Source organism: Pleurodeles waltl, chromosome 6 (assembly GCF_031143425.1).
Source record: "Pleurodeles waltl isolate 20211129_DDA chromosome 6, aPleWal1.hap1.20221129, whole genome shotgun sequence".
Lineage (NCBI taxonomy): Eukaryota > Metazoa > Chordata > Amphibia > Caudata > Salamandridae > Pleurodeles > Pleurodeles waltl.
Genome location: NC_090445.1, coordinates 1708977163 through 1708991607, shown reverse-complemented (window position 1 = coordinate 1708991607; position 14445 = coordinate 1708977163). Strand labels below are relative to the sequence as shown.

The following is a 14445-nucleotide window of genomic DNA, read 5'->3' as shown; positions in this document are numbered from 1 at the left end:
GCATGGGATCAAGACCTTCCGGACCCACAGACACACAGGGGCAAGGATTCAGGACATGATAGACCCACAGACACACAACAGCATGGGATCAAGACCTTCCGGACCCACAGACACACAGGGGCAGGGATACAGGACATGATAGACCCACAGACACACAGGGGAAGGAGTACAGGACATGATAGACCCACAGACACACAACAGCATGGGAGCAAGACCTTACGGACCCACAGACAAACAGGAGCAGGGATACAGGACATGATAGACCCACAGACACACAGGGGCAGGAGTACAGGACATGATAGACCCACAGACACAGGGGCAGGGATACAGGACATGATAGACCCACAGACACACAGGGGCAGGGATACAGGACATGATAGACCCACAGACACATAGGGGCAGGGATACAGGACATGATAGACCCACAGAGGCAGGAGTACAGGACATGATAGACCCACAGACACACAGGGGCAGGAGTACAGGACATTATAGACCCACAGACACAGGGGCAGGGATACAGGACATGATAGACCCACAGACACACAGGGGCAGGAGTACAGGACATGATAGACCCACAGACACACAACAGCATAGGATCAAGACCTTCTGGACCCACAGACACACAGGGGCAAGGATTCAGGACATGATAGACCCACAGACAGGCAGGGATACAGGACATGACAGACCCACAGCCACACAACAGCATGGGAGCAAGACCTTCCGGACCCACAGACACACAGGGGCAGGGATACAGGACATGATAGACCCACAGACACACAGGGGCAGGGATACAGGACATGATAGACCCACAGACACACAGGGGCAGGGATACAGGACATGATAGACCCACAGGCACAGGGGCAGGGATACAGGACATGATAGACCCACAGACACACAGGGGCAGGGATACAGGACATGATAGACCCACAGACACAGGGGCAGGGATACAGGACATGATAGACCCACAGACACACAGGGGCAGGGATACAGGACATGATAGACCCACAGGGGCAGGAGTACAGGGCATGATAGACCCACAGCCACACAACAGCATGGGATCAAGACCTTCCGGGCCATCAGACACACAGGGGCAAGGATTCAGGACATGATAGACCCAGAACCACACAACAGCATGGGATCAAGACCTTCCGGACCCACAGACACACAGGGGCAGGGATACAGGACATGATAGACCCAGAACCACACAACAGCACGGGATCAAGACCTTCCGGACCCACAGACACACAAGGGCAGGGATACAGGACAGGATAGACTCACAGCCACACAACAGCATGGGATCAAGACCTTCCGGACCCACAGACACACAGGGGCAAGGATTCAGGACATGATCGACCCACAGACACACAACAGCATGGGATCAAGACCTTCCGGACCCACAGACACACAGGGGCAGGGATACAGGACATGATAGACCCACAGACACACAGGGGAAGGAGTACAGGACATGATAGACCCACAGACACACAACAGCATGGGAGCAAGACCTTACGGACCCACAGACACACAGGAGCAGGGATACAGGACATGATAGACCCACAGACACACATGACCCACAGGGGCAGGGATACAGGACATGATAGACCCACAGACACACAGGGGCAGGGATACAGGACATGATAGACCCACAGACACATAGGGGCAGGGATACAGGACATGATAGACCCACAGAGGCAGGAGTACAGGACATGATAGACCCACAGACACACAGGGGCAGGAGTACAGGACATGATAGACCCACAGACACAGGGGCAGGGATACAGGACATGATAGACCCACAGACACACAGGGGCAGGAGTACAGGACATGATAGACCCACAGACACACAACAGCATAGGATCAAGACCTTCTGGACCCACAGACACACAGGGGCAAGGATTCAGGACATGATAGACCCACAGACACACAACAGCATGGGAGCAAGACCTTACGGACCCACAGACACACAGGAGCAGGGATACAGGACATGATAGACCCACAGACACACAGGGGCAGGAGTACAGGACATGATAGACCCACAGACACACAGGGGCAGGAGTACAGGACATGATAGACCCACAGACACACAGGGGCAGGAGTACAGGACATGATAGACCCACAGGGGCAGGGATACAGGACATGATAGACCCACAGACACACAGGGGCAGGAGTACAGGACATGATAGACCCACAGACACACAACAGCATAGGATCAAGACCTTCTGGACCCACAGACACACAGGGGCAAGGATTCAGGACATGATAGACCCACAGACACACAACAGCATGGGAGCAAGACCTTACGGACCCACGGACACACAGGAGCAGGGATACAGGACATGATAGACCCAGAGCCAGACAGCAGCATGGGATCAAGACCTTCCGGGGGCCCACAGACACACAGGGGCAGGGATACAGGACATGGTAGACCCAGAGCCACACATCAGCATGGGATCAAGACCTTCCGGGGGCCCACAGACACACAGGGGCAGGGATACAGGACATGATAGACCCACAGCCACACAACAGCACGGGATCAAGACCTTCCGGACCCACAGACACACAGGGGCAGGGATACAGGACATGATAGACCCACAGACACACAGGGGCAGGGATACTGAACATGATAGACCCACAGACACACAGGGGCAGGGATACAGGACATGACGGACCCACAGACACAGGGGCAGGGATACAGGACATGATAGACCCACAGACACACAGGGGCAGGGATACAGGACATGATGGACCCACAGACACACAACAGCATAGGATCAAGACCTTCTGGACCCACAGACACACAGGGGCAAGGATTCAGGACATGATAGACCCGCAGACACACAACAGCATAGGAGCAAGACCTTACGGACCCACAGACATACAGGGGCAGGAGTACAGGACATGATAGACCCACAGACACACAGGGGCAGGAGTACAGGACATGATAGACCCACAGACACACAGGGGCAGGAGTACAGGACATGATAGACCCACAGCCACACAGCAGCATGGAATCAAGACCTTCCGGGGGCCCACAGACACACAGGGGCAAGGATTCGGGACATGATAGACCCAGAGCCACACAACAGCATGGGATCAAGACCTTCCGGGCCATCAGTCACACAGGGGCAAGAATTCAGGACATGATAGACCCACAGCCACACAGGGGCAGGGATACAGGGCATGATCGACCCACAGCCACACAAATGCATGGGATCAAGACCTTCCGGACCCACAGATACCCTGCCCCTGTGTATCTGTGGGTCCGATAGATAGACATGATAGACCCACAGACACACAGGGGCAGGAGTACAGGACATGATAGACACACAACGGCATAGGATCAAGACCTTCCGGACCCACAGACACACAGGGGCAAGGATTCAGGACATGATAGACCCACAGCCACACAACAGCATGGGATCAAGACCTTCCGGACCCACAGACACACAGGGGCAAGGATTCAGGACATGATAGACCCACAACAGCATGGGATCAAGACCTTCCGGGGGCCCACAGACACACAGGGGCAAGGATTCAGGACATGATAGACCCAGAGCCACACAACAGCATGGGATCAAGACCTTCCGGACCATCAGACACACAGGGGCAGGGATACAGGACAGGATAGACTCCCAGCCACACAACAGCATGGGATCAAGACCTTCCGGACCCACAGACACACAAGGGCAGGGATACAGGACAGGATAGACTCCCAGCCACACAACAGCATGGGATCAAGACCTTCCGGACCCACAGGGGCAGGGATACAGGACATGATAGACCCACAGCCACACAGGGGCAGGGATACAGGGCATGATCGACTGACAGACACACAACAGCATGGGATCAAGAACTTCCGGACCCACAGACACACAGGGGCAGGGATACAGGACATGATAGGCCCACATACACACAGGGGCAGGGATACAGGACATGATAGACCCACAGACACACAGGGGCAGGAGGACATGATAGACCCACAGACACACAGGGGCAGGGATACAGGACATGATAGACCCACAGACACAGGGGCAGGGATACAGGACATGATAGACCCACAGACACACAGGGGCAGGGATACAGGACATGATGGACCCACAGACACACAACAGCATAGGATCAAGACCTTCTGGACCCACAGACACACAGGGGCAAGGATTCAGGACATGATAGACCCGCAGACACACAACAGCATAGGAGCAAGACCTTACGGACCCACAGACATACAGGGGCAGGAGTACAGGACATGATAGACCCACAGACACACAGGGGCAGGAGTACAGGACATGATAGACCCACAGACACACAGGGGCAGGAATACAGGACATGATAGACCCACAGCCACACAGCAGCATGGAATCAAGACCTTCCGGGGGCCCACAGACACACAGGGGCAAGGATTCGGGACATGATAGACCCAGAGCCACACAACAGCATGGGATCAAGACCTTCCGGGCCATCAGTCACACAGGGGCAAGAATTCAGGACATGATAGACCCACAGCCACACAGGGGCAGGGATACAGGACATGATAGACCCACAGACACACAACAGCACTGGATCAAGACCTTCCGGACCCACAGACACACAGGGGCAGGGATACAGGGCATGATCGACCCACAGCCACACAAATGCATGGGATCAAGACCTTCCGGACCCACAGATACACAGGGGCAGGGATACAGGACATGATAGACCCACAGACACACAGACACACAGGGGCAGGAGTACAGGACATGATAGACACACAACGGCATAGGATCAAGACCTTCCGGACCCACAGACACACAGGGGCAAGGATTCAGGACATGATAGACCCACAGCCACACAACAGCATGGGATCAAGACCTTCCGGACCCACAGACACACAGGGGCAAGGATTCAGGACATGATAGACCCACAACAGCATGGGATCAAGACCTTCCGGGGGCCCACAGACACACAGGGGCAAGGATTCAGGACATGATAGACCCAGAGCCACACAACAGCATGGGATCAAGACCTTCCGGACCATCAGACACACAGGGGCAGGGATACAGGACAGGATAGACTCCCAGCCACACAACAGCATGGGATCAAGACCTTCCGGACCCACAGACACACAAGGGCAGGGATACAGGACAGGATAGACTCCCAGCCACACAACAGCATGGGATCAAGACCTTCCGGACCCACAGACACACAGGGGCAGGGATACAGGACATGATCGACTGACAGACACACAACAGCATGGGATCAAGACCTTCCGGACCCACAGACACACAGGGGCAGGGATACAGGACATGATAGGCCCACATACACACAGGGGCAGGGATACAGGACATGATAGACCCACAGACACACAGGGGCAGGAGGACATGATAGACCCACAGACACACAGGGGCAGGAGTACAGGACATGATAGACCCACAGACACACAGGGGCAGGAGTACAGGACATGATAGACCCACAGCCACACAGCAGCATGGGATCAAGACCTTCCGGGGGCCCACAGACACACAGGGGCAGGGATACAGGACATGATAGACCCAGAGCCACACAGGGGCAGGGATACAGGACATGACAGACCCACAGCCACACAACAGCATGGGATCAAGACCTTCCGGACCCACAGACACACAGGGGCAGGGATACAGGACATGATAGACCCAGAGCCACACAACAGCACGGGATCAAGACCTTCCGGACCCACAGACACACAAGGGCAGGGATACAGGACAGGATAGACTCACAGCCACACAACAGCATGGGATCAAGACCTTCCGGACCCACAGACACACAGGGGCAAGGATTCAGGACATGATCGACCCACAGACACACAACAGCATGGGATCAAGACCTTCCGGACACACAGGGGCATGGATACAGGACATGATAGACCCACAGACACACAGGGGCAGGGATACAGGACATGATAGACCCACAGACACACAGGGGCAGGAGTACAGGACATGATAGACCCACAGACACACAGGGGCAGGAGTACAGGACATGATAGACCCACAGACACACACAGGGGCAGGAGTACGGGACATGATAGACCCACAGCCACACAACAGCATGGGATCAAGACCTTCCGGACCCACAGACACACAGGGGCAGGGATACAGGACATGAAAGACCCAGAGCCACACAGGGGCAGGGATACAGGACATGACAGACCCACAGCCACACATCAGCATGGGATCAAGACCTTCCGGACCCACAGACACACAGGGGCAGGGATACAGGACATGATAGACCCACAGACACACAACAGCACGGGATCAAGACCTTCTGGGCCTACAGACACAGAGGGGTCAGTTTACAGCACATGATGGACCCATGTGTGGATAGAGGGCTAAGAAAAGTGATGAATGCGAGGGATAATTTGAGACTCGTACTGACCTGGGTGCGAGCTGTGAGAAGCTGCTGGAAGCTCTCCACCTCTTTACTCTCATCAGCTGCTCGCTCCTGTGAAGAGAAGGCAGTGCATGAGATGGAGACGAGGCCCACACAAAGGAGCCACAGAAGCGCCGAGAGGAGACTACAACAAGCCTAACCTGGCCTGGATAATCATGACATAAACATGGAAATGCAGCATATGTCCTCCTCTCCGCACTGAAACCCTGCACAGCAGCTCCACGGGGCACCCCAAGAACAGTCTCCCAAGGAAAGATGAGGGAGGACTCTCAACGCCACCTACATATTCTGATTAGGTATCCCAGCCACGGAGCCTAGCGAGAGTTTCTCACAGGAACTGTGTATTGCATATGTGGGGAAATTCTGCGGTCTTACACTGCTACGCTGTTAGCATGTTATTCTTCAGAAATAAAATAGAAGAAATTAATCTATAAAATAAAAAAGTAGGCCAGCCATAGGCAGCGACCCAGACAGACTCCCCTCCACGACTGTCAAATAGACCCAGGGCCCATACCAGCACCCACCAGTGCGTCACCACCCGCCTTGGAGTAGACTCTGCACCAACTCCCCTAAGTCAAGTCCTAACTACCAGCCCTGGGCAGGCTCTTCATGGACCTCCAACCTCCCCATCAACAACCCCTGCAGAGTACTGGACCCATCAGCAACCCTTGCAGAGTACTGGACCCATCAGCAACCCTTGCAGAGTACTGGACCCATCAGCAACCCTGGCAGAGTACTGGACCCATCAGCAACCCTGGCAGAGTACTGGACCCATCAGCAACCCTGGCAGAGTACTGGACCCATCAGCAACCCTGGCAGAGTACTGGACCCATCAACAACCATGGCACTGTACTGGACCCATCAGCAACCCTGGCAGAATACTGGACTCATCAACAACCCAGGGAAAGTACTGGACCCATCAACAACCCTTGCAGACTACTGGACTCATCAACAACCCCGGGAGAGTACTGGACCCATCAGCAACCCCTGCAGAATACTGGACTCATCAACAACCCTGGGAGAGTACTGGACCCATCAACAATCCTAGCAGAATACTGGACCCATCAACAACCATGGCACTGTACAGGACCCATCAACAACCCAGGGAGAGTACTGGACCCATCAACAACCCTTGCAGACTACTGGAGTCATCAACAACCCCTGCAGAATACTATACCCATCAACAACCCTGGCAGAGTACTGGACCCATCAACAACCCTGGCAGAGTACTGGACCCATCAACAACCCTGGCAGAGTACTGGACCCATCAGAAACCCTGGCAGAGTACTGGACCCATCGACAGCCCTGGCAGAGTACTGGACCCATTGACAACCCTGGCAGAGTACTGGACCCATCGACAACCCTGGCAGAGTACTGGACCCATCGACAACCCTGGCAGAGTACTGGACCCATCGACAACCCTGGCAGAGTACTGGACCCATCGACAACCCTGGCAGAGTACTGGACCCATCAGCAACCCTGGCAGAGTACTGGACCCATCAGCAACCCTGGCAGAGTACTGGACCCATCAACAACCCTGGCAGAGTACTGGACCTATCAACAATCCTGGCAGAGTACTGGACCTATCAACAATCCTGGCAGATACTGGACCCATCAACAATCCTGGCAGATACTGGACCCATCAACAACCCTGGCAGAGTACTGGACCCATCAACAATCCTGACAGATACTGGACCCATCAACAACCCTGGCAGAGTACTGGACCCATCAACAACCCTGGCAGAGTACTGGACCCATCAACAACCCTGGCAGAGTACTGGACCCATCCACAACCCTGGCAGAGTACTGGACCCATCCACAACCCTGGCAGAGTACTGGACCCATCCACAACCCTGGCAGAGTACTGGACCCATCCACAACCCTGGCAGAGTACTGGACCCATCAACAACCCTGGCAGAGTACTGGACCCATCAACAACCCTGGCAGAGTACTGTACCCATCAACAATCCTGGCAGATACTGGACCCATCAACAATCCTGGCAGATACTGGACCCATCAACAACCCTGGCAGAGTACTGTACCCATCAACAACCCTGGCAGAGTACTGTACCCATCAACAACCCTGGCAGAGTACTGGACCCATCAACAATCCTGGCAGATACTGGACCCATCAACAACCCTGGCAGATACTGGACCCATCAACAACCCTGGCAGATACTGGACCCATCAACAACCCTGGCAGATACTGGACCCATCAACAACCCTGGCAGAGTACTGGACGCACCGCACAGAAGAACCTTAAGGCAGGACCTACACCAGCTCTTCATACTCACAACATTCCAACTCCCCATGCGCACCGCGTGTTCCCTCCCCGCACTTACCATGAGCACACCGAGGAGCATGTCATAGTTATTGATGAGGAAGATGAGCTGCTCTTTCCTGGAGGAAAACTCTGCGGCCACTCGGAGGACAAAATTCTCAACCTCCACCTGCAAGAGAGGAGTGAGGGCCATCAGGAGCGCAAAGGTCGAAGGAGAGATTAGACTAAGCAAGCGGCGGAAGGAGAAGTAAGAGACTGAGAAGGAGAAATGAGAGAGCACAAGGAGTGGAAGGAAAGATCAGACCAAGCCTGGGAAGAAGGAGAAGTTAAAGAACGTGTGGAGCGGAAGGTGAAATCAGACCGAGCTAGGGGTGGAAGGAGAAATGAGAGAACATGAGGGGTAGAAAGAGTCAATAAAGGGAAGGGGTGGAGGCAAGGGAGGGAAAGCAGGGAGAGAGCAGATGTGTGGACAGAAGACAATGAGATGGTGGTAGAGACTGAGTGAGACATCTACAGGATGGAATGAGGTTAAGTACAGAACACAACAGGACTCAGAGTTCCACAGATTCACTCCTCTGAGATTAATACACCCGTTGCAGGCTCTGTCGTGACTCACCGTCCACCCCTTCGGTATCATAGCCCCAATGTTCTCCCACACACCAGGTCCAACTGGGAGTGCCTATGCACTCTCAAGCCCCTACTCATCACTGTGCTGTGATGCCCCCCGAGGAATCCCCGAGCATCTTCACACAGCCGACAAAGCCGCCTGTATCCCTTGGCACCCTCGGCTCCCTCCACACACCTGAAGTTGAGCCAGTAGTGTATTCGTCTTCTCGTTGGGGAACGTCTGGTTGATGCTGACAATAGCCGAGGAGAACTCTGCGTAGCGCCGCGTGATCTACACGAGAAGAGATAAGTCCAGTCAGGAGGAGAGGGAGACAACACGCAGATGGAGTATAGCACTCGGGTGCAGGCAGAGGAAAATACACAGGAATGGAGTAACTGGGTGACATGAGGGTCAGAGACGGTGAGAAGCTGGAGGGAGGTACAGAGCCAGGAGACAGAGTGGAGAGGTCGGGGGGGAGCGAGAGAGAGAGAGGGAGTGTGTGTCTGTGTGTCCTAAAAGTATTGAGTCTAAACACAGAAAAAAGTAATTCATTCTCTTACATAAATATAATAGCATTCTGTGTCATGCTGCCTGGCTGCCTGACCTTCACTCAATCAACCCGCTCCGTCGCCAGCGACAGAGGTAACATCACTTGGTTTCCGGTTGGATAAACATGTTAGCAGGTCCTCACACATTCCACATCACGTTTCTCTAGCTCCATCCACACTGTGCTCTCTACAATTCTGAAGCCTTTTCTCCACCAGTCAAGTTGTTGATGTTCTGGTGGCTTCTCACAGAGATTATGTGAACTCATTTCTCACTGGAGTAACTGAAGCGAACTCTGAGCCTCTAACAGATATTCTTAACTAGACGGGTAGCCTGGTCTATGGTACAAAATTAATCAAATCACTCTGGCACGAAGAGTCATAGATTAGCTCTCCCTGGAAGCACGTAGTAAGTTTAAAGTGCGTGAATTATATATAAAAAAAAAAAAAAAAAAAAAAAAAAAAAAAAGATGACCTACATAACTCGCTAAGACTATTTGTTGGAGTGAAATGTTTGGGGTGCAAAGGCACTTACGAGTTGTGTACTGGGATGATTCTACCGCCCAGGAGAGCTCCTGTGATTTCACAGTTCTGTTCACCGCACAGTAAGATCACTCAGGACAGTGCAATGTGAGCCAAATCCTGCGGATGCAGAATTCCAGCTCAAGGGGGATTTTTCACCAATGAAACCAAACGGAATCCCTGATTCCAATTGGTTGCACCCAGTACTGCTGGGTAGGTGGTAAATGTACGTGGGGTGAGTGTGGGGAGGGAAGAGTATTTGAAGCAAGTGAAGTTTTTTTTGGGGGAAGGGGGGGGGCGGGAGTGTTGTATTCTTCCGCCTCGGAATATAACTGTTATTATTCAACCTTAAAGGTCTGGTATTTGTCGGCGATCAGTCAAGGAACGTCGGGAAAAATCGTGATCACCTGAAGTGGAATTTCAAGTTACAAAATAAGATTTTCTAAATTGAATAAGTTAATTCAGTTGCTATCTGGGGACAACCCATAAACACACAGCCTGCAAAAAAAAAAGTTACATCTCCTCATAATTTAACTTCACCATAAAAGTAAATATACCCGCCTTATTATTCATTTTAAGGGTACGTTCATTAACAGTTCATGTTCTAAGGCACAGTATGAATGCACGAGATGTTAAATGAACCAATATAGGGCGATAACCCTGGCTTCTTGTAATAGTATCCAAATGATGTCTGGGGGGTGGGCAGCGAGAGAGAGAGGGGGGGGGGGGCGTGCATGTGGGGGTCTCTCTATGGCCGAGGTTTGCAGGAATACCAGCTACAACTAAAAGACCTAAACCATAAACATCTAAACCAGAGCCCTCCTCCCTGTCTGCAGAGGGTCACAACCCTTGCATCACTTACCCTCCTACCCTCTACTCCCTGCATCCTGGACCTCTCCCCAAACCTCCTGCACGCCCTCTAGCAATCAGTCATTCCACTGTGTTACAGAACTTACTGGAACATCAAGTAGTTAAGCTCGGATCTCTACCAGGTTCTGAAAGCCTTTAAAGCACTCTCAGAATCCCCCTCCACTGGGGATCTCGCCTGCACGCTCCTTCCTAAACCAGCAGTCATCAGTCCCTCACTCCCACTCCACCTGGACACTCCACAGTAGAATGGCGCCTGTCCCTTCTTGCCCTACTGCCCAGACTCCTCAGCCTACGGCTTTATGGGACCACCCAGCCACCTATGGCCTGATGCACAGTGGTCCTTGAAGACATGCTCTTGTCTAGGGGTCTTCAAACTGGAGTGGGGGGCCTAGGAGAGCCTCGAGTGATCCCAGGGGGGCGCATTATGCAGACAACTGAGCTTTGTTTTAAGCGGACACAATGAGCGACAGTGAGCTGCTCTGCAATGGGCCATCACTAACATGTTTAGTCATTTATATCCAAGCTGGGAGTGGGTGTCACAAGGGAGGGACTCCAAGTACTCTTCAAGGCCCCCATCCCAACCCCACTTCTAATAATCACACTCTGGATACGTTTACACGTTAGCAAGGCCTGCCTGAACAGAACAGTGTGTTTGGCATCATGTACTTTACTGTATTTAACTTAACTATGATGTTTAAATAAATCGAGACATATTTAAACATTGCAATTTAATAGAATAATTGTAAAAAAAATTCCAGGGGACCATGACTTTTTCTTTCCACTGTGGGGGACACGGCATTAAAACGTTTGAAGACCACTGCCTTCAGTAAAGAAACTACAGGGGCTCCCACCACATCTTACATAGTGCGGCCGCGTGTCCAGGGACCCCAGCTTCTGCGGGTCTGTGTTGCGGATGCTTTGGATGTTCAGCTCGAGGATGAGCTCAAATCGTGGCCACAGGATTTCAAGGAGAGTGTCCCAGTACCTACAAGGAGCGTGACAATGTTAGGACTCCAGGAACAGTAACTGAGGGAGGGGAGAAGCATTGATCTCCTCCCCATCACCCACTTGCAAATGACCAGAGAGTAGGACGTGTGCAACCATCTGGGCTCAGAACCACTCAAGCCTGGGTCTCTGAGCAGATTACGAGGCACTCCGAGGCACTTTCATTCCATGCTGACACAGAAGGGAAAGAGGCAGAGCACAGCAGAGGGAGAGCTTAGAACCATTCAAGCCTGGGTCTGAGAGCAGATTACGAGGCACACCGAGGCACTATCATTCCATGCTGACACAGAAGGGAAAGTGTCAATGCACTGAGGAGGGAGAGCTCAGAACCACTCAAGCCCGTGTCTCTGAGCAGATTACGAGGCACACCGAGGCACTTTCATTCCATGCTGACACAGAAGGGAAAGAGGCAGAGCACAGCAGAGGGAGAGCTTAGAACCATTCAAGCCTGGGTCTGAGAGCAGATTACGAGGCACTATCATTCCATGCTGGCACAGAATGGAAAGAGTCAGACCACAAAGAAGGGAGGGCTTAGAACCACTCAAGCCAGGGTCTCTGAGCATATTAGGAGGCACACTGAACCACTTTCATTCCATGCTGACACAGAAGGGAAAGAGTCAGAGCACAGAGGAGGGAGGGCTTACAACCACTCAAGCCCGCGTCTCTAAACAGATTACAAGGCACACCGAAGCACTTTCATTCCATGCTGACACAGAAGGGAAAGAGGCAGAGCACAGAGGAGGGTCTCTGAGCAGATTATGAGGCACACCGAACCACTTTCATTCCATGCTGACACAGAAGGGAAAGAGTCAGAGCAGAGAGGAGGGAGGGCTTACAACCACTCAAGCCAGGGTCTCTGAGCATATTAGGAGGCACACTGAACCACTTTCATTCCATGCGGACACAGAAGGGAAAGAGGCAGAGCACAGAGGAGGGTCTCTGAGCAGATTATGAGGCACACCGAACCACTTTAATTCCATGCTGACACAGAAGGGAAAGAGGCAGAGCACAGAGGAGGGTCTCTGAGCAGATTATGAGGCACACCAAAGCACTTTCATTCCATGCTGACACAGAAGAGAAAGAGGCAGAGCACAGAGGAGGGTCTCTGAGCAGATTATGAGGCACACCGAACCACTTTCATTCCATGCTGACACAGAAGGGAAAGAGGCAGAGCACAGAGGAGAGCCTCTGAGCAGATTATGAGGCACACCGAAGCACTTTCATTCCATGCTGACACAGAAAGGAAAGAGGCAGAGCACAGGTCTCTAAGCAGATTATGAGGTACATTGAACCACTTTCATTCCATGCTGACACAGATGGGAAAGAGGCAGAAGAGGGAGGGCTTACAACCAGTCAAGCCCGGGTCTCTGAGCAGATTATGAGGCACACCAAACCACTTTAATTCCATGCTGACACAGAAGGGAAAGAGGCAGAGCACAGAGGAGGGAGGGTTTAGAACCACTCAAGCCCGGGTCTCTGAGCAGATTATGAGGCACACCGAAGCACTTTCATTCCATGCTGACACAGAAAGGAAAGAGGCAGAGCACAGGTCTCTAAGTAGATTATGAGGTACATTGAACCACTTTCATTCCATGCGGACACAGACGGGAAAGAGGCAGAGGAGGGAGGGCTTACAACCACTCAAGCCCGGGTCTCTGAGCAGATTATGAGGCACACCAAACCACTTTAATTCCATGCTGACACAGAAGGGAAAGAGGCAGAGCTCATTTCATGCTGACACAGAAGGGAAAGAGTCAGAGCACAGAGGAGGGAGTGCTCAGAACTACTCATCTTGCATCTCTCACTCGCCCAGGAAAGAGCACTGGGTCAGGGCACCGGTCACTCTCACTTGGCTCCAGCCACAGTCACTCATCACGTGTTTTGGGTACTCAGTGTGTTTCTCCTGCAGAGGATGCACTCTTTATTAGGTCGTGAGTCTCACACACTGATCTGGAGAGGGCCTCAGTCACTCATCGTGTGTTCTGTGTACCATGGATTGTTTCACTCCACCAGTGAAGATGGCCCTGTTTGTGAGGCTGAGAGGCTCACACACTGATCTGGAGAGGGCCTCAGTCACTCATCGTGTGTTCTGTGTACCATGGATTGTTTCACTCCACCAGTGAAGATGGCACTGTTTGTGAGGCTGAGAGGCTCACACATCCACTTGGTGTCAGGGATACAAGTATTACCCTGTAACCCTAGGACCAGTACTA

General features: G+C 52.6%; 1 protein-coding gene across 1 annotated transcript in view; it reads right to left on the bottom strand.

Moving 5' to 3' along the window:
* VPS52 (VPS52 subunit of GARP complex) overlaps positions 1 to 14445 on the bottom strand; it is a 70891-nt gene that overhangs the window by 20084 nt on the left and 36362 nt on the right. The window contains exons 14-17 of the mRNA XM_069241887.1: positions 12089 to 12212; positions 9486 to 9581; positions 8745 to 8852; positions 6388 to 6453 (exon numbers count right to left, since the gene is read on the bottom strand). Of these exons, the coding sequence (XP_069097988.1) occupies positions 6388 to 6453; positions 8745 to 8852; positions 9486 to 9581; positions 12089 to 12212 (394 nt within the window). The remainder of the gene's footprint in view (positions 1 to 6387; positions 6454 to 8744; positions 8853 to 9485; positions 9582 to 12088; positions 12213 to 14445) is intronic.